This window comes from Puma concolor, chromosome E3 (genome assembly GCF_028749965.1).
Source record: "Puma concolor isolate L17-30 chromosome E3, mPumCon1.1.hap2, whole genome shotgun sequence".
Classification (NCBI taxonomy): domain Eukaryota; kingdom Metazoa; phylum Chordata; class Mammalia; order Carnivora; family Felidae; genus Puma; species Puma concolor.
Window position 1 is genome coordinate 13,898,009 of NC_141682.1, and position 27,228 is coordinate 13,925,236.

Here is a 27,228-nt window from a genome sequence, read left to right on the forward strand (position 1 = left end):
CATACACACACATACATACACACACACACACACACACACACACACACACACACATATACTTATTTTTAGGTTTATTTATTTATTTATGGGGGCGGGGAGGGACAGAGAGAGAGGGAGAGAGAATCCCCAGCCGGCTCTGTGCAGTCAGCATGGGGCTCGACCGCACAAACTGCGAGATCACCACCTGAGCCGAAATCAAGAGTCAGACGCTTAACCGACTGAGCCATCCAGCTGCCCCGCAGCGCAGCCTTTAAAAAAAAAAAAAAAAAAAAAAGTGATGTGACAGGGCAAATTTGCCTCATTGAACAAAATATTTGACACATTATACGAAAACAAAGAAGGGTACAAGTAGTAGTTCATTTTCATTTCTTCAAATGTGTATGTGAAGGATGGAGGAAAGACTGGAAAGAATTCTACAGACGTATTAGCTGTTTACCTATGGGCAGCAGGTTCGTGGGTGATTTTTAAATTCCGTTCAATAAAATATGCATTAATTTGTAAAAGGAGAAAATACTGGGTGGGTGGGTGCGTGGGTGGGTTGAAGTGTTTAAAGGGTGGGACTCAGTGCAAAAGGGAGAGTCGCCCCCAGAAGACTCACTTCTAATTTGTGAAACCAGAGGGAACAGATGGTGAAGTTGAGCCAGTCACCGGAAGTGCTGTGCTCAGGCACTAGGCCCTTTCTGAGTTCTGCCTTTGAGGCATGTGGCTTGGATTTCATGCTCCTGTCTCCCTCTTTTGTCTGTGCGGGTTTGGCTCACATGTGTGTCTGAAGGCTCAGTGACCAAGAATTCTCTCCCATCTGGGGGGTAAGGCCCCCTTGTTCCTTTTCATTTCTTGCTTTTAAAACGGAGGAAAATATTTCCAGCGTTTCACAAAGGGCTTTGAAGTCTAGTCACGGGGAGTACTCTGTCACCTCAAGCTGGTTGTTAGCGTGCAACCTGTTTGCTAATAAACCAATGCGGGACCCTGGTGTCAAAATGCTTAAAATGGTCGAATCAGCGGGGACTCTGTTTCTGCATTCGACATGCCTTTCCCATTTTCCAGCCTCATGCAGAACATACACCTGAATCAGGAGGTGGCTCGGCGTGAACTCTTGTAAATTGGAGTGGGTATCTAGGGACTGGGGAGCAGACACTTCTTCTTTTAACCTTTCAAGACCAGGAATCATTTGGCCCCAAATCCACAATGTACTGAACCTGGGGTGTAAAAGCCGTACAGTGTATTAAATGTGAATTTGAGCCCATGAATTCTGCCCACACTGACTCTATAAAACAGCCTCTCCTTTTCATAAAGCCGGCCCATAAACGGCTGCCAGCGAAGCAGAAAGACTCCTTAGGACTGTGGCTCGCGTTCCGTCTGGGGTTGTCAACAAACCCCCTTTATGAGTGGAATAGACCTCTTGTATGTGTCGAACTTCTGGCTTTTTACAGAGTGTGTCAGGAGCCAGGCTAGGCAAGCGTTAGGCGCTGTTTGCTGAGTGCATTTATTGCCTTTGCATAATTTATGAGCTGGAGGGGTTGACCATCATCCGTCTCTGCCAGGGGCTGGCACTCGAGGCTCCGGAGAGCGGAGCTGTAAATTGGATGGTGCGCTCCTGCTGAGCTCACGGCAAAGTCCTCGGGTCAGTATGGGAATTTAATACCAGAAATGGAACTGTTTTCTCAGCGCACCATGTGGGCCCCAGTGCAGCAGAGACTGTTTTGGCAGACTCTGCGACCGGCCTTGTCGAGGAGCTGTCACTCACCCGGCATGTTGTGTGGGGAGCCTGAGCATTTTTAATCGGCTTGGCATCCGTGCTGCTTCCATAATGGATACCAGTAGGTCTCGGTTCTTCACCATATGCTTAACTCTGGAGACAAGGTGCTTCTGGGTATATCAGTAATTACTTGATGCAGAATTAAGTGGACCTTGAAATTAGAACTGGACTGTTGGAAAGCAGAAAGCTTAACACTTTGATAGAAATAACCATTCCCAGGGACATACCGCTGTTAGGATCGGTAGGGGTGGGGGCTGGGCACGGACAGCGGTAGTTCTTTTCCAGGCTCCCCACTCTTCTTCCCCCTGCACACCAGTCCTTGGGGACACGGGCAAGTGCCATGCCACAGCCTTCAGCTGTCACTGATTGCCTCGCGAGGTGAGCTGGGATCATCTGGGGAGAGGAGTCTGCCTGGCAAAATACGCTTCTCTCTTCCACGCCCTCCTGAATGATGCCTTGTCACTCTTGAAATTGCGCCCGTAACTTAGGAACCCCAACGAAAGCCTAAGCAAAGGCAATGGAAAAGTCACACCATCAGGAGAACAGAACCTCGTCTGTCTGTTGTTCTAGGCCTTCAAAGTCTTCATCTAGCCTCTCTTGACTTATCAGAATAGAGAAATTACTCATCAGGCAAAAGGAAGTTTAGACCTTCTCAGTTTGGAAGCCTGGTTGAAAACAGTGCAGTCGTACTTGGTTAAAGCACAGTCACTAAAACTCTGATAACCTTATGGCATTGAGGAGCCGGCGAGGACAGTGAAAGGTTAGAGCCCTCCAGTCTGTAAGTTTGTGCTGTGAGTTCCTAAATACCTACAGTAGAGAGTGTAAGCTACAAAGAGGAAGCAGTCCCCAAGTTATGTCTTATAATAGCACGCTGTCCATTCGGATGGAGTTTTTGTTACTTTCGATGGAAAGCACTCTAATGGTGGTTTTTAAACAATAAGGTAACTTACTGTTACCTGAACAAAAATGTCCAGAGGTAGGCTGCTCTTAGGTTGGTTCAAGTGGCCCCATTGTGGCAGGCCATTTCTTGGCCCCGCTCTCTTGTTTTCGTACTTAGGCTTTTTGCCTCATTTTTGCAAAGTCGCTACCACAGATCCAGACGTCACATCCTCGTTCAGTCGTGTTCAGAGGCAAGAGGCAAGTGCTTCTTGCTTTTCTTCTTTTTTGAGGAGAAAAAATTTTTTTCAGAACCCTCAGCAGACATTTCCTCAAGTCTCAGCCAACGGTGTGTCTTATGGCCACCTTAGCTATAAGCAAAGTTGGAAAAGAGAGACTGTCTGGCCTTTTCAGTCTCAAAATGTCAGAAGCTACAGACTAGGGGACAGGGGCTTGCAAATGACTATGGGTATCTAGCCAGTAGTGACTGCTGTATAGGCAAATTTATTTTCTGTTTCTGTTCATAGCTACATCAACTCCCATGTCCAGGTGGCCACACTAAAAACCTTGGCATCATCCGAGACTCGTCCCTCTTCCTTGCTTCTCGCATCCATGTGTTACCACGTTCTATTGGTTCTGCCTTCAGAACTACTCTGCCATCTGTTCCTCCCTTTCTTAAACCATGCGTCATGCTGGTTTAGACAGTGTTGTAAGGGTTGCCAAACTGGTCACCTGTGACCAATGTCTTCTTCCCAACCCCAGCTCATGATCTCTCCTCTGCCCCGTGGGAAGAGTCATCCTAATGGACTATAGCTCTCATCACACCACACCTCTGCTCAGTGTTAGTGTTATAGCTTTCCCTCTGCTGCTAAACTGAAAGCTACCTTAGGGCCAGTCCTGCGTCCTGCTTGGTTGAGTATCTGTCTGGCTTGGCAGTGCTCATCAAGGACTTTTGAGTGAATGAATGAATATTTTTATCCGTTGCACATTTACTGTGACAGAATACATCCTCCCCCCCTTTTGAAATCAAATGGGTAACAAACACTCTTGGTTTAAAAAGAAAATGTGGTTTTATTTTTTTCCCCCTTTGCCTCTAATGAAGAAGCCCAAGTTTTGAGTTAACTCACGTTCTTTGCTTATCCCAAACTTAGCTGACCAGTTGGAATTTGGGGTCAGTTAGCTACAATGTGACTCTACTGTCTTAAAATAGATTTCTTTGCCCATATTGCTGATTTATTTCCCTGACCGCTTCTTATCATTGGTGTGTTTTTTATAGGCAATATTCCCTCTTTTCTCTGGGCCTCTAAGCCACAGGAAAAGGCAGCCATCACAAACTGGTGAGCCCTGCCCACTGTGTTTCTTCCAGAGTCCAAATGAGCGAATATGGTGTCCGGAGGCTTACCTCTTTTCCTGTGCAAAAGCACCGGGAGAGATCCAACCATTCACATTAGCTAAAGGTAGAAGGTCTCCATTAAGGTATCAGTTTGCTCCGAATCCCAGTGAATGACCTTGATGCACCTTAGTCCTGCGGCCGGATTGGCTCCTTGATGGGCATCCCCTCTCCCGTGCAGTGGGGGTGCTCACCATTGTGATCGAGCACCTTGCCAGACTGACCACAGGAAGAGGCACAGAGCGCAGGCGTCGAATGAAATCAACAGGGCACCTTCACAGCATTTCGCTTCTGATTCTGTGTATCATCGTTTGAACTGAAGAAACTCTGTACAGCTTAGGCAGCATTTTTTTATTTCCTCTATTTGTCTTTCCTCTTTTTTTTCTGTATCAAAAATAAAAATCTACTCAATTTTTTCACTAACCCTTATTCTCTTATCTTTCTTTTCAGTGTGACAGCGACAGTGACCAGGAAGAGAAGGTAAGATCCCCCCGCCCCGCCCCACCATTGTGGGCAGAGTCGAGCACCGTGGTTCTCGCACACGGTCACAGGGTGGTGGGATACCAGCCTGCTATTGACCGTACCTTTTCTGCAAAGACCAGCTTTATTTACACAGCGATGTTTCCTGTGATAAGAAATAATGTATTTAATATGTGAGGCCCACTTTTTTTAAACACACCCGTTAATATTGGGTATATCGTCATCAGGTTTTCACTTTTACAGATTTTAAAAGAGGAAAGCATTTTAATAGCCATCTGATTTTTCTTTTTGAATCCTTGATTAGAACATTAAACTTGCTAGCCTGCATTTGTAATGTCATTTCTTCATTTCTTTTACTGACCTCTATGCTTCTTCTCGCCTTACTGTACATATTGGCCTTCTTGATGGAAGTGTGAACGGTGTGTTTCTCGGAATCTTACCGTGGGACGAGGGGTGGGCAGGGCAAGGCAGGTGGCAACTGCTGTCTTCCCGCCCAGGTGGACGGCCAGGTGGGAGGGCGGTTCTTCCCGCAGGTACCCGCTCTGTGTGGAGGCTGATGGCCGCCAGCCTCTGTGCGTCCAGTTCAACATGGATCCGGAAAAGGAGCTCAGTTGTTGAGCTTTCAGAAGATTGGATCACAGCCCGGTAAAGTGAACTTTCTGTGCTTGAAGCAAAGGGATTATTTGTCCGTTTGGTCTTTCTTTCTAGCTGTCCCCACCCCTCAGTCAAATTTCTTGCTGATTTCATTCCTCCCTTATGAACCTCATCAAGAGTTACCCGAACGTCACGGTTTCTATATTGCTCGGCCTCAGAGGGATGGGACCTCCCCGGTTTCCGGGTCTGTCCTGTGGAGCTGGTGTTCTTGAGCCCCATTCTGTGCCTTTCACCTCCTATGTGCCTGTGGATTTCACTCAGAACCCCGCAGTTCGTGTTTGGCGGGATCTTCCCAACAGGCCCAGAATTTTCCCTCCTTCTCTGCTGCCAGCCTCCAAGAGAGATCTAAAGGCTCTGGTTCTGTACTGTCGTTAATTTGAATTCAGCATATGTAGCCTGTTATAAAATGCGAGACATCATCATTTGAGCAGGTCAAGCATATTCAGATGAAGACAAATGGTGCTTATTTGATTTCCTTAAAATCAGGAAATGAAAAAAGTGCTCTCTGGAGAAATCATGTTCTGCCTGACTTGGATGATAGACCAATGCATGTCCCCTAGATAAGAACAGGCTCTCGCCTTGAGGTTTTTATCTCTGAAGGACGGCCAGGACTGTCAGCTTGCTGACATGTGCATTATCCATGTCATTTTAAACAAAGTGACCTATGGAAGGGTGCGCTGTGCTGTGACATGGTAATGGGCTGTTGGATGACAGTGAAAGTACACACTGCAAAGGGGGCTGTGGATTATTCTTTTGTTTAACTGACAAGTAGGAGCTTCCTTCCTCCAGCCCCTGGGAGTCTCAGCTCCTTGCAAGCCGGGCCCCTGGTGTCTCAGGCAACCGGCGTGCAGTGGGTGCCAGAGGCGCGTGGGCAGCAGTAGAGGCTCAGTGTCCGAGGCGCGTCCGCTGGTCCTGGAGCCATCCCGGCCACGTTCCCACCTGGCAGTCATCACGTCGTTCTGTCGGGCGTCACAGGCACTAGAGAGGGATTGGTGCTTTCTGGCCGTTCCAGGGGATCTTTTACAGGTGATGGTTGATCTCTCTTTTCAAGCCGGTGGCACTTCTCCGAGAGGATGAGCCTTGTTCTGGATTTCACATCCAAGGGGACATTCTTTCTTTAAAAGGCAGTGTGACATCCCAAAGTGTCACTGGTCCCCAGAAGTGGGAGAAGGTGATAAGGTTTGTCCGGTGTTGCATCGCATGCAGGTGTCTGGGTCAGCGGTCTCAACCTTGAATGCACATCCGAATCATCCGGGGGTGGGGCGGGGGTGGGGCTGTAAAAATCCTGATGCCTGGGCCTCATCCCAGGCCACTTACCTCAGAATCTCTGGAGGTGCCTAGCAGTACTTGTCCAGATGGTCACCTAGCTCTGGTAGAGCTGTCTGTGGTTTGCGGAGTGTCCTGGGGGCCACGGTGTTTCCTACACACTGACCGCATCCCAACGAGTCCTTCCCCAGGACCCGAATCCCCGTGTCCTTGCCGCCCCGGTTCCCAACTCTGAGCGCGGGAAGCAGCGAAGCATCTGAGCGGAGCAGTGGCGGCGGGAAGGGAGCAGGGCCCACCGCTCAGAGTCAGGGACGACTCCAGGGCAACGAAGGAGAATAAGGAGATGTTTATAGCAGGTGCACGAGAGGGGTGATGACCGGCGAGGGGAGAGCCGTTAGGAGTGTTCCTCGGACCCGCCACCCCTGGGGGCTCTGCCTGTGGCCTGCGGTGGCCCTGCAGGCCCTCCTGGCAGGGAGCCGCTCCCCACCCTCACTCCCATCATCTGTCCCTGCCCCGCCACGCGCCACCCTGCGTTCCTCCAGAGGGCTCCCGGCAGGAGCAATCAAGACTGTAATCGCAGCCGTGCCTGCTTGGCTCTGTTACAGTTCAGACTGTCAGGCTTCCCCTTTTGGACTGAGATTGTCTGGTGTTTATCACCGACTTCAGCACCATCCTCCCAGACTTGTGCTGCGCGCCGAAGCCCCGGCCCCTGGCAGCCTCCTCTGTGCCTGAGCCTCTTGGCTGGGCCCCCCCTCGGAGCCCCAGAGCTAACCAAGGCTGCTTTCATGTGCTGCTGGGAGGATTCGCATTCAAATCTGAATTGCTAATGGGGGGAAAGATGCCACTCAGTGTCCTGGGATCCCTTCAGCAGCCTCACCAGGGATGCTGTTGGAGGCAAAAGTGAGACTTGTAGGGACCCACTGGGATTTCTCTCCGGAAGACCTGTCATTCTCTTACTCCACGGGGATCTGCAGAACCGGCGGTCTAAAATTAGGGTACTGTATTTCACACAGCTGACTGAATTAAGATAAACTCTGCTTTCCTCTGATACGAAGCTGTAATTTATAAAATGATACCCTTACTAATTAATGTGGAAGTGACTGGGAAAGGAGCGAAAAAAGCAGAGCTCCCCACGCGTGCAGGAGACGCACTTGTGCACGGAAAAGGCTCTGATGAGACGCTGAGCAAAAAAGCACCTCTCAACGCACCCTCCCAGCCGCGCGGGGTACGTTTCGCACTAGTGCCAGAGAACCTGGAGGACTTGGCCAGGGTCGGCGTTGGGCGGGAGTGAGAGAAGGCTATGGACGGTCCACATCCTAGATGTGGGATTTTTCTGTGTTGTAGTTAATGTAAAGCAAGGAGGAGGCGCTTTGCACCTTAATCACCCAAATGAAGCAATTATCCCAGGCTCCCATTCGAAATGAATTGCTATCATGAGAACAAAGAGGCAACGTGCATATTTCCACGTATTTGGCCTGCATTTTCTCTTGTTGCCTCTCTTCCTCTACCGCTGGCAACAGCCCATTATACTAAGAAACATTCCCTGTTTGGTTATGAAATTAATGTAGAGATTAAAAGTAGTTCCTGTTTATTGTGTGGGCCACGGGGCAAAATTGGTTGGAAGGCGTAATGCCCGGTGGTCAGGCACTTGGGCCTCCGAGTCCGGTGGCTTAGGCTGGTGCGTGACTGTCCTTTCCTACTTTGGAGCAGCGGACAAGCCTCCGTGCTCTCATCTGCCCAATGGGATTAACAACAACTCCACCTACAGTTTTGTAACAATTAAAGAAGACGCTTGACTCAGCTCCTGGTCTCTGGACCAGTAAGTGCCCATAAACGTTGGCTTTCTTGAGTTTTACTTGGAGGGAAGTGAGAGACTCACTCGGGAAAGGAGGAAGGCCACCCTCTTCTTCAGAAGGCTCCGGATCTGCCGGAAAACCTGCCTGAGGACGTGAGGCCTTCATCCCCTAGGGCGCTTCTTCCTGTTACAAGCTGAATGGAAGTGGTGCGAAATGTGGAAGGTCTCCCCCCACAATGGCTTTGAAACTCCTTATCCCAAATTTCAGGCTTTCCCCTGGGCACAACCCAGAGCCAAGCGCAAGCGTGCCATCCCGCAGGAATCTGATGGCAGCTACGTGGCTTGTAGAGCCCGTGGCCCACATGCCAAATACTGTCAGCTCCGGACACCCGTCACGGGGGAGAGGGGCCCATGCGGGACATCTGGGGTGGGGCCGTAGCAACTGTATTTTTTGAAAAGTTTCCTAAGTAACCTCGATACGCGATTTGTCTTGAGAACCACGGCCTTATACAAATGTCGGAGAGAAACACTTACTTTCCCCTTGTTTAGGGCTCTTAACAGCTTGATAGCCCGGAAGAAAGACTCGAAAGCTGTAGAGGTGTCGGGGGGGGGGTAACGTGCACCCACGTGCTTGTGTAGAGCTAACATGGAGTATACACACACGCAATACACACGTATGCGATCTCTTCGCAGATAGGAGCCATCCTCCTTCTCCTAACGTACCCGTGAACATGATGGCGGTTTCCTCTCTCTGGGCTTTGAACACCTGGAGAAGGTTGTGTGGTTCCTGTGACTTGCTCACCAGTACCTGGGACATCCTGCCGGGACGCTGCCAGGTGCACATGCAGTGCTACTGATTTCCCACACCAGCTCCCTCTCCCCCCCCCCCCACATGAACACACTTCTTGGTGCGTTCTAATGTTTTGATGTGTGCTAAAATGTGTTGTGTTTGATCATTTTGTGTTCCCTTGTGTGGGAAGGGGGCAGCTTCTAAGAAGAGCAGCGGAGGCTTATGTTCCTAACTCCACACAAACCACACGCCTAACTTGGCTTCTGAAGGACTCAGAAACTGCTGAGATGGCAAACTGAAGACTGGGCATGTGGCTTGTGCTTATAGTGGAAGGGGCCCATGCCTTGATTGGCCACAATGCACACTTGGTAAAGATTGTGCACCCTCAGCAACATTCCAGAAGCTCACTGTTGCTTGTAGAACCTCAGTCCTTGGTTTTAAAATAGGACCTGTTCTGATCAGGAGACAATGAGAGACCCTGTCCTATTTTGGGAAAAAAAAGGAATTTTCTCCCCCCCCTTCCAATTTTCTAGCAGCGAAGCAAGCGACCACGGTCCAGGACAAGAGCGGGGAGCCGTGTTCTTGTGTCCTTGGCACTTGGCATAGTGCCTGGCACAAATTAGGTGCTCAGTAATGTTTGTTGCTTTGCTAAATGGGCATTTGCTTTTCCTGGATCTTCATCTCCAGATGGAGGGGAGAAGTGAAACGGGTTCAGAAAACTGATGTTGAACGTGAGTGTGCTCTGTATCAATCCCAGTGTTTATTTTCTGGACTGCAGCAAATAGGTGCTCTCTTCTTCAGCTTTCTGGATTCCCTGTACAAGTTTGTTTTCTCATAAGATACTCCTGAGCCTTTTCTAAATTTCCTAGCTTATTTGAGCAACTTGTGTAATTTGGGGGCAAGTTTCACGAGCTTTCCGTTTTGGATGCCCAATTTCCATAATGCCCATCTGCTCAACCTCTTCTTGCCCCTCCGAGGTTAGGTCCAGGTCAAAATGACATTTTATTGTTCTTCTAACCTCATCCCATTTCCAACTGGTTTAATTCCATTGTAGCCATCCAGAATTCCTCTTCCTACCATCCTTGGATTAAATTTCTACCTCAAATTATTTTAAATCCTGACTCTCATTAGGTTCTTCTCTTTTTCATATCCTAGAGTTTCCATGCCAATCCAAAAACTGCTTCCCTGGATTGAATGTGTATGTAGCAATCGCTTCTCGGCCTTTTGGCTAAGATCAAGTGTATGTAGCATATCTGTCCACTACCACTATGCCATACACTGGAAAAAGAATTTGAACATATACGGATTTTTTAATTAATTATAAATCAATAAAATGAAAACCCAGGAGTTATTGGAAATGTGTCGGACATCTTTAGCTAAATGCTTATTTCTTAGAATGAATAGTGAGGAGAAAGAACAGGTTCTAGATGTCCTGTTGATCACTGTGGGTGGGTATTGGAGAAGGATACTCAGAAGACCTACTTTCTTATTTCTCACTAGCCAGCGGTGGGGCCCTGGGCAAGTTACCCAACACTGCTGAGCCTTGGTTTTGCCAGAGGTGAAGCTGGATTCAATGATCTAACACTGAATATCCTGATTTCCTATGTAGCTATTTACCTAGGCCCCAACAACATGGCAGACCCAGAGGGAAATTAATATGTGATTGTATTTTCTCTCGGCCAGTGTCGAAGGAAGATCGTATAAGGATTGTCTCCATTCATTCATCTCTCTCTAATTCCTAAGAGGGCATGAACATGGTGGGTAGGTGGGGGCACACCTGCATTGACTCTTTCAAGTAACTGAAGGAAACTTACGTGTGGGCCTCATGTCTGAACCAGGTCATTATCTCTTTGTTGGCTCATTCAGTCATTCGTAGCCACCATTTATTTTTTTTCCAGTATGTACCAGGGAACTGATTTGGGCGTTGTATCTGCTTGGCTCAATTAGGTATGTCACCGTGCACCTGTGGGTAGGCAGCAGCACAATTAGTTTAATCTCTGTTTCTCAGTTACCCTAACTATTTAGGAGAGCACGGGAACTAGTGAAGAGCTAGCTTGCACGATGTGTTTTAAGAACTCACTTGATTGGTAATGAGTATTATTTGGCCTGTGAAAGGAGTTCTTTCTGGGATTCTGGAAGACACCTGGGGTTGAGTTCATGCTTCTACAACCCCAGAGAAAAAGTCAGCTGCTATCTCTTAGAATGAAGCACTGGCTTTGATTTTATAGCTTACCTGCAGGGAAGGTTACAATGCCAAGGAAGAGGTAGGTGGAAGTGATGGCTTTCATCCTCACGAAATTGACCATGAACCCTGAGCCACCTGAATAGTGGGAAGGTCATAAGCAGAGACATTTGTACTAGTGATGCCTTTCACAGCGTGTTTTATGCGCGTGGCTTTTCATAGAGTGTAACCTGGGTCGCTCTTTGGTTGTCAGAAGAGTCTGTCTTATTCTGTATTCCAGTTGGAGAATGTTCTGTCCCCAGTAAAGATGTATGGACTTCTTTGTAGTCATGCACATGTGTCTTTGTGTGTTGTTTGTGGTTGCCTTAGTTAATGCCCCCTTGGTAATTTCTGGTTGGTAGTATAGTTACAGATAACTGCTCCCTATAATTTTGTCATTCTAGGTGTAATAAAGATAATAAAATCTCTGCATTAGGCTGTATTTGTAATTAGGCAAACTTTATACTTTTAAAAGTCCCCAAATTCAGTGGAATAATGTATATCATTTTTCTTCTTTCTTTCTTTTTTTTTTTAAATCAAAGCTATAGCTGGGAAGGTCAACTCCCCCCCCCCCCACTCCCCTTGTATAGGTGTCATAGAGCTTTTCCTTATTTCTTGGACTAGAGGAGTAGATGGTCTTCATTTCTTGGGGGCTGTAAACCAATGAGATTTGGGTTAATAATAACTAAAGAAGAAGAAGAAAGGCCACTTCGATGGAGAGAACATTGTATTATTCAAAACACTTTTACAAATGCCATTTTATATGACCTGTTGAAAGATTCATTGTGGGGATCTGTGTGCATCTTCATACGCAACACTATTGATCATCTGCAACATGCTGAACTTGGTGACGGGTCTTTTCAAGGGCTGTATCTTCTCCAGTAGGTGTCACGTCATCATTTTACAAATAACAAAGATGAAACTGAAGAGCAAGTGATCAGACATGACCTATGAACCATGTCTTAAGATTCCAGGGTCTGGGCTCTTTTTCCCATAACATGCTGCTTCCCTGTGACTCAGGGTGAGTTGGGATATGCCCACAAGCCCCACCTGAGAACCCTCGCCATCTTCCTTATGCTACAAGATACCTGGACCATCTCTTGCCTGTTCACCTCCAAACCCCACTAACTTCTAAAAATCCAAACCTGCCAGTTGCTCAATAAATATTAAATAAATACAGTTTGGGTTCAATGACAAGTCAGATGTACAAGATCTGAAATGTGAGTTTTTAAGTTTCACCCAGGAAGCAGTTGTCCCAGGTGAGAAGGGAAATCTACAAGTTGTATGTCTTGACTCTTACATGTGAGTGGCAAAATCAGCGTAGGGGCCACCGTGAGTAATCAGGGATGCAGGCTTTACCAATGAGCAGACTAAGCCCAAACTATATTTGCTCAAGGAACTCAGACACCTTTTAGTGCATATCTGTGTGTAAACCTTTAATATCTTATTAAACCATAGGCTCCCGGCAAGCACCCCACACCCAGCATATGCTTGGTACTTAGTAGGTGCCCTGTAAATATTAGTGTTCTACCTGAAGTTGCTCTGTTGATTCTTGAAGTGCCAGAAAGGGAAAGAGGCTGGTCACGGTTCCCCAGGCAGCAGGGGAAAGCGCTGGGCGGGGACCAGAGGCTCATTTCTGAGCTTTTGGTCCAGAGTCTCCCACATCTCATGTGGTCTCTCCAGACTTTTCTTCCTGTGACCAGCACATAGTAGAGAGGACCGTGATATCAACACGACTCCTGAGCTGCACCCCACAAAGCTGTTCCACTCTGTGCTGTCGTCTGCCACCTCAAGGACCCCTTGTCCATCCCCAGACGCTGGCTCTCACCTTCGCAGGGGATCTCGGGGTCCGTCAAGGCCACAGGGTGTCTCCTTTTCTAGCCGCAAGTGCTGCATGGGGTGTTCTTGCAGCCCGAATGGTAGTAAATATCTGAAGCAGCCATGTCCGTGTTAAAGATTATGTATTTGCCACTAAGGGAAGAATATAGTGTTTATCGGCTGGAGTGCGTGCTGGCTGAGCTGATCACGGCACAGCACTCTGTCAGCCAATGATTTGTCCTGTCCTTTATCATCTGTGTCACTCAGCAGTGTGCCGGTGAAGGGAACGGATCGCCCCTTCCCTTTTTTTGTACCCATTTCGTGTAGAAAATTTGTATTTACTTTGGGAGTGTAATTTGTTCCTCATGGATAATGTGACCCTGAGCGGAGCTGGATCATGGGTTAGTTGAAGTGATATTTTCCGCTAATGGTAGTCGTACATCATTGCTGTCAGCTCGGGTTAGGAGGCAAGCACATTACAGCTCCATTTTACCTCTGCAGGCATCTGGGATTATTTGCCATAACCGAGTATGACATGACCGCACTACAGAGTGCATTAAAATTTTACTGGCTTCTCAGGCAAGTTCCCCGGCTCCAGTGTGCGCTTCAGGCAGGCGTCTGATGGGGAGCCCAAGGGCCCTGACTTCCTGCACAGAGGTGCTGCAGGGGGGTGGCCGAAGCAGGGGCTGTTCTCCTCTGGCTCTAAGAAGCCAAGGGAAGAATTTATGGGGAGCCAGCCTGCAGGTGTGTGTGTCTCTGGACATCCCAGACTGGCGGGTGACTGGCTGCCTTGTGCATATAAGAGTACTCTCTGTCCTTGATGCTTAACCCTTAGAGGTAGATGGGGGCAGTAGCTCCTTCTCCAAGGAGAGCCGGGGTAAGCCCGAGTCCCTGCCAAGCCTTGGGCTGATTTTCGTTGTTCTTGTCTGCCTGTGGTCAGACGAAAGGAGGGAAGCGTGGGTCCTCAGTCTGGCAGAATCCGTGTTCATCCATGCAGCTGGACTGAGCCTGCTGGTCTCATAAACCCACTTAGAAATGTTTGCCAGGGTAGCATATGAATTATCTCATATGAGATTCACAATAACCCAATGAAGTGTGGGCATGACTACCCCCCTTCTTATTTATAAGGAAACTGAGGTTCAAAAAGGTTAAGCAACTCACCTAACGTCCCGATGATGGCAGAGATAGGATTCCTGCCTAACCTTTTATGTAGCTCTCCCTGACTTCACAACCTGTAGTGTTGCATGCTACCACGTAGAGATAACAACAACTACTATTTTTGTAGCGTTTATTTATTTATCGAGAGCGAGCGAGAATGTGAGTGGGGAGGGGCAGAGAGAGAGAGGGAGAGAGAACCCCAAGCAGGCTCCATGCTGTTAGTGCAGATCCCAGTCGGGGCTCAAACCCACGAGCTGTGAGATCATGACCTGAGCCAAAATCAAGGGTCGGACGCTGAGTCGACTAAGCCACCCAGGCACCCCTAACAACTACTATGTAAATAGTGTTTATTTACTCTTTACATATTTCGACTTGTTTAACCCACACTGTAACCCTAACAGGTAGGTGCTAATATTATCCCCAGTTTACAGGGGAAGAGGCTGAGTCACAGAGAGCTTAGGTCACATGCCCAGAGCCCCACACTGGCTAGTGGCAGAGCCCGGTTTCAAACCCAGGTTTTCTTGGCTTCTGAGGCAGCACTCTTAGCCAGTAAGCTGCCCCCCTCGTTCACTGCCATGTTCCAATAAGCCAAGGACTGGTAGGAAAAGGCCATGGAGAATAGTAACATGTTAGAAACAAAAGGAAATGTTCAAAGAGTATTTTATCACTTTCAATTGTAATTCTAACATCCAACAAAATATTGGTCAAAAAAGATGCTCTGTGATGAGCTTTAATTAGTAAGAAGTCCCATTTGCAGTTAGCTCACTACTTGCTTGCAAATGGTGCTTCTAAGGTGCTTGAAAGGCATTGATTTTGTTAGGTTAAGGGTGAGTTGGCACTCTGGCAAAATGCTTCATTATTTCGTATTGCTTAGCATCCTTTATTTTTTTTTTTTTTAAACTCTTATTCGAAAGGCTATAATAAGCACATGTTGAATCATGTTCCTTCGTGGGACAATTTAAGATCGTCCCACTAATACAGGTCAGGGCCTATTCTGTCAGAGTGAAATCATCGCAAATTCCATACCCACGGATCCCGAGTGCCAGGCCCTTGAATGATGACGTGTGCCTACAATGAGGACATTACCTTTTGTTCTGCCACAGGACCTCTCTCCACCTCTGTAGCCCCGTCGTCTCCGTCTCCGTCTCCGCCAAGCTTAGATGCTACATGAACAGGGCACACAGCACTTCCCTTTGGCTTTGCATGTGGCAGTGTCATAAATCCATGAACGTCTTCGATACACCACACATAAAAGGAGTTCTACCTGTGTCCTCAGGGCAGCTGTGTAAATGCTGCATCAGAAGAGCCCTAGACAGCCATGGCTTTGCTCATTGAGAAATTTGAAATTAAGTTAGCACACAATGGATTATGCTCCCTGGCCTCACTCTCCTCCTTGGGCTCCCAAGAACACACCTTGATCTTCCCCATGAGATTGCAGTAGGTCTAGGGGACTGACCTGATTTTCTCCTCTGGCCTTAGATCCAATCGCTCAAGTAGTAAAGGACAAAAACAAAAATACTGATCCAGGCATTGAAAAGTAATTATCCCTCTCAGATGGTCTATTTGGAATGCAGTGATAATTTTAACTAACGTATTCCTCAGAGACAGCGTGACAACATGTGTGGATCATTTACTTTATTTAAGTAGAGCCACACTTCGAGTCTCACCCCAACCTGAACTTAGAATGATGCACAGGTAGGTCCACTTTAAGATTAGACGTTGGAAAAAAATTCAGCATTTACTAACAAATCAATTACAGAGCAATTATTCATTGTTATAAAGGAATTCGTCCACCTTTTGTAGCTAGATAAAAAATGTGATCTCCACATCCTTAAATACATACTTAGAGCAGAAGTCCTACAAGAGTCCTTTGAAGCCTTTGGGTCATTTTAAAGCTCTTAAGTTTTAACAGCTCTGGCTGTATTTATGTTAGCGGGGTTTAGTGTTGTTTTGCTTTTTAAGGTTCTTTTTCTGCTTCCAATAACAAATTAAATTCAAATAACAAATGAGGAAACATACGCTTTTGGAATTCAAGTGTTGTAATAACTAAACCATCAGAAGGGCAGAGATACAGACTGTACTTAGGAGCACAAACCAGAGAATTCAGTGCCCTGCGTGTCTTGTCTCTACTTCTTTTCACCTATTTCATTTTGATTGTTTCTGAGACCTGGTTTCTCCTATTGGTAGAAATCATGACCCATCCTCCGGAACATTACACCTTCAGCTTCAGCCAGCGGAAGAAACACTTTTCCACCGTAGTCGTTAAAATCTGATGAAAGGACTCTGATTTGCTCAGGCTGGGTTAGGTTTTAAGTCCTCTTCTCCAGAAAGGACTATGGAAAGACTGGGCCATGTTGTCCAAAAGTGCTGTTCTGGAGGTAACCTGTATGGTGTCGGAGTGGGCACAGGGCCCGGAAAGGTGAGAGTTGTACAGACAACAACGTGTCTACAAAGCATAACCTCACCTTCCTGCCATGTGTGAGTCAGGCGCTCAAAGGCACTTCTTGCCAGCTGTTCCAGCTGCCTCGATCATCAAAGTTTAGCACTTTATAGTGGTCACGGGGTCTCCGATATGAACACACGTTACAGTTGTATAAAATAGTTGCCTACATTTTCACAGAATCACCGTAAATGCACTCACGGATTAGTTCTATCTTGCTTAAGCAATTAAAAGTTATAGAAAGGCACAGGAATGCACAGAGTGAGGGAGGGTTCATGCGTACAGGTATTCAGAGTAGCACAGAATTTATTAATACTTTTAATATAGTGGATGATGAGTTAATCCCCAAGTATAAGACAGCCACCTTGAAGAGAGATACGAGGATCCAAAGTCATCAGGGTTAGTAAATCACTTGTCTGGGGAACCAGATATAACTTACTTGTCCAAAGGAATCGTGTCCAACACAGTACTTCTCTAACTATCACAGGTGACCTTGCTCAGATGGTTTTCCAGGGACTAGAAGTTCATAAGCTCAGTCGTAGCCACTTTCGCCTCCTGGTGAAACTTTAACCCCTCACTGGGTGCTGAGGCAAACACCATCCTGGGAACCAGGGATGGAAAGATGACAAAGATAGAACAGCTCTTGAGAGAGATAAGATCTAATTGCAAAGAAAGCTAAGGTACCTCGATGAATTATAAGGTCTCCCATAGTGCACGCTGAGGATGGCATGGTGTCGGAATCAAACCACCGAACCATGCTGCCTAGGAGAATAGGCGTTGGAGTTAGACCTTACTGAAACACGTGGATGTGCGCGACTGCTAGGGAGCAAGGGTGGTGAAGATCACAGGCCAACGGGATCTTGTTTGCAGAAGGCAAGGAGCTGTGAAAGGCTCAGCATATGGAGAGGAGCGTGAGGGCTTCCGTTTCCATAGAACAAGGTTCATGGTGGGGGTGTGGATGTGACTGTAATGTGTGCTAGTGTTAAATAATATAGCTCCATAGAGACAAGCCTGGATGGCAAGCTGAGAGTTTGGACTTGATCCAGGCAGGAGCCACAGAGTAGTTCTTGTAGATGAAGGACACATCAGATGTGACTTTCTAGAAGAGAATTCTGGCGGTGGTGTGAAGGATAGGAGGCAGACTTCAGCCAGATGACGATATTGAGGTGACGGGGATCTCAATCAAAGTAATGAGAAAGGCAGGATTTAGATTTGGGGGCCTTTCTGGAAGTGGAATGAACGTGGTTTGGTGACCACTGGCATGTGGGGGTTCAGAGAGCAGTCACGGATGACCGGTTTCAAGGACATCTAGGTGGGGATTGGTGCTGCCGTCAGTTGGACACCAAGAGTAAGGGATACAGGAAATGTAAGGTCACGGGGGCCCACAGGACCCTCCACTGGGGGAAGTCAGGAGACAGATGGAGCAGGAACTCTCAGAACTGTAGGTCAGCATCTGGGAGGCCAGCAGCCAGCGGAGCAGTGGAGACATTTGGAACTGTGGGTGTGAGCGGGAGCCCAGGCAGAACGCGGAGATTTCGTCTGCATGTAACGGAGGAATAAACATACATGGTGATTATAGCCATTAAGGACAAAATAACCGTACATTAATCATAGCACCTGATATTTACGTAGCCTTTTAAAAAATGATATCCAGAATGACTTCCTTTATTTTTCGTTGCGGCAGAATACCCGTGACAAACCGTACCACCTTAACCACGTTCCAGTGTGCATTTCAGTAGCGTGAAGGGTGTCCATGTAACTGTTGTGCAGCCTGGGTAGCCTTTTATCTAAAGGTGTTAAAGCGCCATACCCATAGCTCACTTGAACGTCATACCAAACACGCCTGATAAAGGAATACTTGATCTTCATTGTACAGGTGAGGAACTTGAAGCAGAGAATGAACTGAGGCAAAAGGTTCATGCTTTGGTGACAGCCCCCCCCCCCCCCGTTTTCTCTGGTCGTTATCCGAGTTACACCACACCATCCATAGTGACATGATCTTAGTGTCCAGCTTCCAGTGGGCCCGGCTGTCAGTCACTTATATCCTAAGATTTCAGAGCTTTCTTTAAGAAAACCAGAGCAGAATCAGCCCAGGGGGCTCAGCTTCCACGCCGCTGGTCTGTGGCCGAGAGGGAGCTGATTCACCTTCCCTGAACAGGAAGATTCAGCAGCCCTAAGCACCAGTGGGGTTCACAGCTGTCTCCACTGGGGCAGCTCCCCAGGGCCCGGCCGGCCAGGGCCTGTCATAACTGGAAGGGCCCTCGGAGACTAGAGGTCCAGCCCCCCGCTTGCTGCGGACAAGGACAGAGGAACAAAGCAAGGCCGCTGGTGGAACAGGCAGCCATCTGCTTCGGGAGGGTTTACGGGTTCGGTCTACGAGCAAGAAGTGAGGTCGGGGGCTGCTTCCATTGGCTCGAAAGTAAGGAAGGGAAGAGGGATACAAGCAGAACTGTGTCCGCCACATTCAGCTCCCTCAGAAACCAGAGAGGGCATGGCATAGAGAGAGGAGAGCTGCATTTCCCATTCTTCTCCTCGTTCCTCTCCTTGAAAGTGAAATGGTCGGCCTCCAAAAGCCCAGCCAGACCCCAGACCAGACCTGCTGGGAACCTGCTCTCCCGATGTCTCCTGTAAGTGCGCTCAGAGTTGCCCTGCAAAGGCGAAGCTGTCCCCTGGGGAGCCGAGTAGGGGGAGGGCTCCCGAGTTCAGGACTCCGGGCACTAACACACTGAGCCACCTTGACTTTCCAGACCAGGAAAGTCTGTTTCAAACGGGCTGGTCACAGCTTATCTGGCAGGAACTCAGACTCCCGGGCGCCCACCTGAGGTAGCAGTTGCCCACACCTACGTTAATCCAACGTTAACGTAATCCTTTAAGAAAGCATGTGGTGTTTGGAGGGGTTTTTTTGTTGTTGCTTTTTTTTTTCTTTGTAAATAATTTTAGACTTACAGAAAACAGCCCAGGAGGCTCCCATATATCTGTCACTCAGCTTTCCTTGATGTTACATCTGGTAAAGCCATACTACAAGTATTTAAACCAGGAAATTAACCTTCATATTCTACTGTTAGCTACACCTACAGACCTTATTCAAATTTTACCCATTTCCCCAGTTATGTCCTTTATTCCAGAATCCAAGGAGGTTATTTTGTGGATTGTCCATCCTTCAGTTTGAGTTTGTCTCATGTTCTCTCTTGGTTAGATTGAGGTTATACAGTTTTGGCAGGAAGACCACAGAAGTGGTGGACCCTTCTCAGGGCATCCCGTCAAGGGGCATGTGAGGTCTCCCTGCTGGTGATGGCAACTTGGGTCACTCAGTTAAGGTGATAGACATCGCCAGCCTTCACGCTTAAAAGGTACTGGTTTTTCCCTTTCAAATTAATAAGGATCTCCGGAGATACTTTGAAACTACACAAAATATGTTTCACATCATATTTTTACCCACTAATTGTAGTGTTCACCGATGGTTTTTGGTCTCAGTAGATATATTCTGGTCTTTGCCTAATGGTAAGACATGTGCTGTTAACCTGGCCAAGGCATTCTGTATCTGGCTGAGCTATTCACGGTAGCTAGCCACTTGTAGAAAGCGCGAGAACTGTGCAGTCTGACAGGCCAAGCCACAGCTCCACGGGGTTGGGTCATAAGGTGTCCTGTGGATGTCAGACACAGGAGGTCACTAAGCTTGGGGTATGAGATGGCTAGAAAGGTAAGGTGTGCGACCACATTCCAGCTGTATCCAGATAGTGTTGTGTGACTGTGACCATGACCTTGGGCAGTTTACCTAATGCTTCTGAGCTGCTGCTGGGTTTTTTGTTTGTTTGTTTTTTAATCTGGGTACAGAACATCTAGCACAATAGGACCCATAATAAATACTCAGTAAATTTTAGATTTTAGTCCCCTCCACATTGTTACCCCTCCTGGTCCCCTACCCCTGCTTCCCAACCTTCACCCCCACCCCCCAAAAAATCCTAACACACATGAGCTGATGAATCCACTATAACCAAGTCAGCTTTCTAGGAGCAGACTGCTTGGGAAATAGGACCCAAAATGTCTTGAAGAGGTAGAAGAGAATCAGAGAGAAAGGAAGTCATGGCCATGTCATCGGGCAGTGAAATCTGGGCAGGAGGGCCCTGTGGAGAGAGAGTGGCAGGAAATCACTAAGCTTTGGAGGAACGGCGACACCCAGAAGAGCAAAGACGAGCTTTATCATCTCTAAGTAGGTTTCACCCAAGTTCCCTCTCCACCTAAGCTCTGGTTTTCCTTCTGAGGAGACTTTTCTATTAATTTCTGTTGAATTTACTCCCATTGTGTGGTGTGAGATTTTTTAAAAATCCTTTTCCCAACCTCCTGGGCCCTTCTCTCCCCACCCCCAACCCCCATCCCCAGCTCTCTGTCTGGAGCTCCCAACCCTGGAACCCTGTTGTTTACACTGTTGCTAAGGCAGAGCTCCATGTGCGATACGTACCAAAGAGGTGCGGCTTCCACGGGTCCCACCAAGTGTTCGCAGAGTGTCCTGGGTGCTTCAAGATGGAAGGGCACTGAGGACCCTGCCTGGCGGGGTGGCCGCCGTCAAGGAATGCTGCATCTATTCACTGCATGGAGCGAGGATGGGGATTTTAACGGTAGGGGTGCTCTCTAAAGATGGCAGCAACAAGGTGGGGGAGACTGGTGTCGGAGAGACTTCCCAGCACTCGTGGGGATCCCCAGAAAACACACTTTCTAGGAAATATCTGTTATGGTCAGAAATGGAGCAGTATCTCTATTGGTCTTATTTAAGTTTTATTTTCTGAGTATGACAGACACCCAGAACTTAGGAGGTGGTCGGCTGCAGTAACAGAATGCCCAACGGTGGCTTGGGCACTGTGTTACTTCCCTGTGGCTGCTGTAGCTTTAAGACAACAGAAATTTATTCTCTCACGGCTCTGGTGGCTAGAAGTTCAGCATCATTTGCCCTGGGCCATACTTAACTCCCTCCAATCCATTCCCTGCCTCTTCCAGCTTCTCGTGGCTGCTGGCATTTCTCTGCTGGTGGCCACATCACTCTAGACTCTGCCTCTGTCTTCACATAGCTTTCTCCTTTTATGTGTTCTGATCTCCCTCTGCCTCTCTCTTGCGAGGATAGTTGTGATAGCATCTAGAGCCCACCCAGATACTCTCTTTTTTTTTTTTTTTCAACGTTTATTTATTTTTGGGACAGAGAGAGACAGAGCATGAACGGGGGAGGGGCAGAGAGAGAGGGAGACACAGAATCGGAAACAGGCTCTAGGCTCCGAGCCATCAGCCCAGAGCCTGACGCGGGGCTCAAACTCACGGACCACGAGATCGTGACCTGGCTGAAGTCGGACGCTTATCCGAATGTGCCACCCAGGCGCCCCATCATTGCAGGATCTTTAATTGCAGGGTGACCTCAGCAAAGACCCTTGTTCCTTACAAGGTAATACTCAAGGTCCTTGCAAAACACATAGAAGGCAGACAAGAAGGAGGCAGATGGTCAAGTCCATCCCTAGGTGCATGATAAAGCAAAGAAGGCCTAGATTTCCATGATCAGTCGTGATTGTCCCTGGGATCTGGCTTTGTGCCATCATAGAGTTCTGTTAGCAGTAAAGACATGGCGGGAGTGGCTTCTGGGGAGACAAAGAACAGTGACCGCCACAAGGGATGTGGGTCTCCAGACCTTCTGATGTGGACAGATTGTACCACTGTCTGGATGGATGTCCTCTCTTGCTTTGTGAAGGTGACACTGTTTTCGGACTCTCAGCCCATCTCTGGGATCCAGTGATGAGGAAAGTAGGCTTAAGGCTTGGTCTTGGACTCCAAAGGCCTGGAATCCAGAACCAACTGCTGATGTGACTTAACTCACCATGGAACCTTCCAGAATCTCAGTAAGAATTCTTACCTCTCAGGGCCCTGGTGATGAGATGCAGTCCATCAGAGCTACTGAGATGGTGGTTATTACTGTAAGTGGAGCCCCCCACTGCCTCACAACTTAGACCAGCTTTTTGGGAGTTTTGTCCTCTTGCTGGTCCCTCCCTCCTCCACCCGCCATACCCACCACACAGACTCTCATGCACTTTCTACTCCTCTGTGGTTGTCTTTTGTTTACCTTTGTTTGTGACTTCTGACTAGCGAGGCACCTTCGGTGCTGATGTTGCGACTGTTCTCGTTACGTCCCCGGGGCTCATTTCAGTAGTGACTGGAGAGAAGTGGGTGAGTCCTGGGCGATAGTAAGAGTCCTGTCATATTCTGAACTCTAGGGAGTGGTGGGGAAGCTCCTAAACTGGCAGCTTTATTTCCACTCATGCCTGTGGTTAGGCCGGAGCCACCCCATCCCTGGTGGCCTTGATCTGGGTCGTGGCAGGTGGTGATGGTAAGGACTGAAGCAGGGAGCGAGGAGATGCTCACAGCAGCTGTGCCTGGGCCTGGCTCATTCATCTGATGAGATTGCTGGCAAGCCGTGGACGGCCACCTGCAGAGCGGAGGGAGAGACGTAACACCCGGTCAGGTGTCTAGATAGGAGCGTGGGACTTCCCAGCAGCCGAGTGTGGAGGGAGGATCCCCACCTGACTGCACCCCACAGCCACCCACGGTGCTGTGCGTAGAGACACTTGGCGCAAGCCTGGCGACTCCAGTGGAGAAGTTTCCAAGTGAGAAGCCTCCAGGTGAAGTGCAGGAATCTGTATTTCCAGAAGCGCCCCTAAAGCTTCTGATGCACAGTCAGCGTAGCAGAGACACAGTTTATAAGAAAGCACCGTGAGCTCAGGGTCAGGAAAACCTAGTTCGGGTGACACCTTAACCACCTTCTAGCTGTGTGAGCTTTGTCAGTCACCTTATCCCCTCTTAACTTCAGCCCTTCAATTGAAAGCTGGCGCAGTACTAACCCCTGCCTCGCAGGGTTGCTGAGGGTGTTGAGGATGGAGTGAGACACGCACACAAGTGTTTGCACGCACGCACACCACCGGTGCCATAACCAAAAGTGAGTTTCCTTCCCCTCTCAGCATAGAAAGCCAGCAGTCAGACGGGCTCATGTGCTTCAGCTCCAGGGCCCCCGGCCACCCACCACCAAGTCCATCCCCAGAGCCCCCGGCCAAATTATTGTTTTAACTAACAGTCATTCCCAAAAGCTTTTACTCTTGTGCTCGCTTCGGCAGCACATATACCAAAAGCTTTTACTCTTATTCTGGTTAAAGAGAACTCTTTGTTGAAGAGAGTTTCCCTCTCGTCCTTGACAAATCATTGGAAATTCTTTTGGTGCTCACTGCGATTAACATCTATCCAAATGAACATGTTGGATGTTAGCATGAGTGTCCCGTGCAATTTGGGAGAAATTTTATTGTCGTTTAGCATTAATTAATGCCCACCGACTGTAAAGTGTTCAGAGATAGCAGCATCAGCCACATTTGCAAAGCAGAGAGAAGAAGTGAGAAGGACAGGGACAGCAGGCAGGGCTGAGTTGTGACCAGAGGTGATGGCCGGACAACCCCTGTGTCTCCGCCCACAGGTGCTCAGAACACACAGCCTGACACTCGCAGTGAGCAGCCCGCCCCGCCGGGCTCCCAGCGCCCCTTTCCCAGGCTCTCCTGCCCCCTCGGTAACCTCTCTCTGCAGCCGCAGCTGCCCTGGATGTCGATTTTTAACCTGCTTTCACCTGGCTGCACGGGGCAGCTGGTGGGCCCTGGAGCGTGAAGTGGGATTTGCTTAGGCCCCTGCAGCCGGGCTCCCCCTGTGGTGTCTCCCTGCGGCCTGCCTTTGGGACACGGGCTGCCAGAGGGGCCCTGAAGGTAGAGTCCAAGAAGTCCTCTGTGCACCCCATCCGACCCCACCCCACCCCCGGCAGGTGATAAGTCAGGTCTGTTTATTAACGTCCCCTGTTCTGTTAAATGCCTCTTCCAGAAAGGACTGTACCTGTGCACTGACAGCAGGGGTGAGGGGTGAGCGGTGCAGCTTCGGGGGACGAGGCGACAGCCACAGTCTCCCTCTGTTCCAGGCAGCACAGCTGGGAGCCGCATCTCAGCCCACCAGCTGTGTGACCTGGGCCTCGGTGTTCTCATCTAGAAAAGGGGGTCATTTGACCCACCTAATGGCATCCTTTTATTAAGTGCCGGGAAGTGCTGGGTGCCGCGTGTGGTGCTGAGTAGCTTAGCATCTTCGTGAGAGTGTCAGAAAATCACCGATGACTCTCATGTCTCTCACCTCTCTGTGTTCACACCTCAGCCATGTGCTGTCCCCTGGCGGGGAGGCAGGAGCAGCCTTTCAGGCCAGGGGAGGGGCCGCCCCGAGCACACCAGGGAGCCCAGGCAAAAAACCACGCAGACGCAGGTTTGACGTCTTCTGTCCGCATCCTAGTACAAGTGAAACGCAGCACACCTACATTTCCTTCCTCCTGGGGAGGAAAAGGCATTGGGCATCTAGATTTTTCTGCTGTGTGGAGGGACCCGCCATGGCGGTAGGGTGACACGCGGACTGTGTGATAGGGACAAGTCACAGAAGAGGCAGAGACGTAATTTTAAAAGACTCAGATTATGCTGAACTCAGCATAAATCTGCTGAACTCAGATTTTCCTGAATGCAGTTTAATCTTTCTCTGCTGATTAAAAGGCCCTTCAGAATCTTCGCGGCCGTTCCGTTGAACAGTGGTTTTGTCACTTACATCCTAGGGGCGGAGGAGCGGTGGTGAGCAGAGAGCGTTGCTAGAACGCCCTCCGGACATGCCTTGTCCGCCTCTTGGTTTCCAAGGTCCCTCAGACCACGCTCACGTCCCCGAGAGGGTTCGAGGGGCCTACAAAAGGCCGAGTGCCAAGCTTGCCCATGTCCAGATGCCCCCTTGCCCCCTTGCAGGGCTTCTGCTTTGCCAACAGGAGCCCTCGGGCCCGCTGCTCACCCCGGGCTCGGCCCCTCCCAAGGCCGCCCTCCTTTCGGAACCGGGGCCGGGGGGCACAGGGGCCGCGGCACCGCCCGGTGTGGCCCACAGCATCGCTCCAGGTCGCAGTGAGATGATTTCTGCTGCCTCGTATAATTTAACCTGCCCACGCTGCTAAACTTCTCTATTACACGTTGCTGTCAGGATGTCAGAAGAAATGATAAGCCTCCTTGAAGCAGCAGCCTCTGTTACATGCTAAGAACGCTGTGCCGGGCCTCCCCAGCCCCCACTCCTGCTGCCGCATTTTTGTGATTTTTAGCATGGTCTCTCAAGTATAAAGAAATACCCTACTTCTTGACCCCGGCCTCCTGTTAGCTGATAGATGAAATCTTTTCTTAAGCTGACTCCCTTGTCTATTATGTTTTCAAAATTCAAGGTTTCTCTTCACATTCCTGGACGGCTGCCAAGTGGCCCGGCTTTGTGAGTAGGTGAATTGGTCCTCTCTTGTGCTCCTTAAACAGGAAGTCATTGTTTTTTAGGGTGAGACTTTGTTGATGTTTCCAGGCAGCTGGTGGCAATTTATTCCTCTGCCCCTTTTGGAAATTTCTCCTCAGGGACTGTACCTTAGGAATAAACCCTGTCACGAGCAAGCCATTGCCTTGCTTTGTGGGTGCCGGGTTTTCCCTCCATACTGTGTCCCCGGAATTGATTGTGCAGCTTCTCGTGTCTTGTGCTTCCGTATCTGCCTCCAGAGCGGCCTGCCGAGGGGAAATAGCTCAGAGATACTCATCTCTGCAGAGGAGAGCCTTTAGAGATCTTGTAAAGATCACACAAGAAGCAGCCCAGGAAGATGTGGCCGCCTGTCCCTCTCTACGGCTCCTGCCAACATGGGCTCGTGAGAAACAGCTAAGGAGTGGCTGCGTGTTTCAGTCAGTTAAGGCTCAGTCCGTTAAGCGTCTGACTCCTGATGATCAGCTCAGGTCGTGATCTCGCGATTGTGAGATCGAGCCCCGCGTCGGACTCTGTGCTGAGCAGAACCTGCTTGGGATTCTCTCTCCCTCTCTCTCTCTCTCTCTGTCCCTCCCCTGCTGCCCCTCTCCTGCTCTCTCTTGCTGTCTGTCTCCCTCAGAATCAATAAACTGAAAGAAAAGAACGGAGAAAAGAAGAGAAAAGAGAAAAGAAAAGAAACAGCCAAAGTGTGGGCACACATATGACAGCTCAGGGCCCTCTTCACTAGCTGGGATGCGTGGTCTTTCCTGAGGAGGGGGACCCAAGATTGGCTTCCACCGAAACCTAAATGTGAGGAAAGACAAATATCCTAGCCCTTCCCTTGTCTGTAAACTTGTATTACAAAACCCCACCTTCTGCTTTGTGACAAGGCGTCAGTCGTGTGGCTTCCCTCCCCCTCCCCCACCTTTTCCTCACTAGCTTCTAAGAGATGTTTAGCCTTTCCATGGGCATTAGTGGTGGGAGGATGATGTCTGCTGACCATTCACGAGATGGAGGCACGATGTGTGGCTCTCGGTTAGGAAGTCTCTAGCATCCAGGAGCAAGGGAGGGCAGCTTCAGCTGCGTGTGAACCGAGTGCTTTCTGTGCGAAGTGCCCCGCTGATTCACGGACTTGCGTGTACTTCGAGTCCCAAGTCCTCAGAACAGCGGCTAAGCTTGCAGGAGTCCAGGTTGAAACCAAGCTCTGGCTCTTTCAAAAGTCCAGGTAGGCGGTGTCCAGAAAAG

At 48.9% G+C, this 27,228-nt stretch overlaps 1 protein-coding gene and 1 long non-coding RNA gene across 8 annotated transcripts in view; both read left to right on the top strand.

Annotated features, from left to right (window-relative positions):
• Positions 1-27,228, top strand: part of AUTS2 (activator of transcription and developmental regulator AUTS2) — a 1,118,163-nt gene that overhangs the window by 788,996 nt on the left and 301,939 nt on the right. For all 7 annotated transcript variants that reach the window (XM_086691880.1, XM_086691883.1, XM_086691882.1 and 4 more), the window contains one exon: positions 4,473-4,502. In XM_086691880.1, the coding sequence (XP_086548006.1) occupies positions 4,473-4,502 (30 nt within the window). The remainder of the gene's footprint in view (positions 1-4,472; positions 4,503-27,228) is intronic.
• Positions 561-4,472, top strand: LOC147572982 (uncharacterized). Its single transcript, XR_015245400.1, has 2 exons — positions 561-3,548; positions 3,580-4,472. It is a non-coding gene; the product is annotated as an uncharacterized LOC147572982 (long non-coding RNA).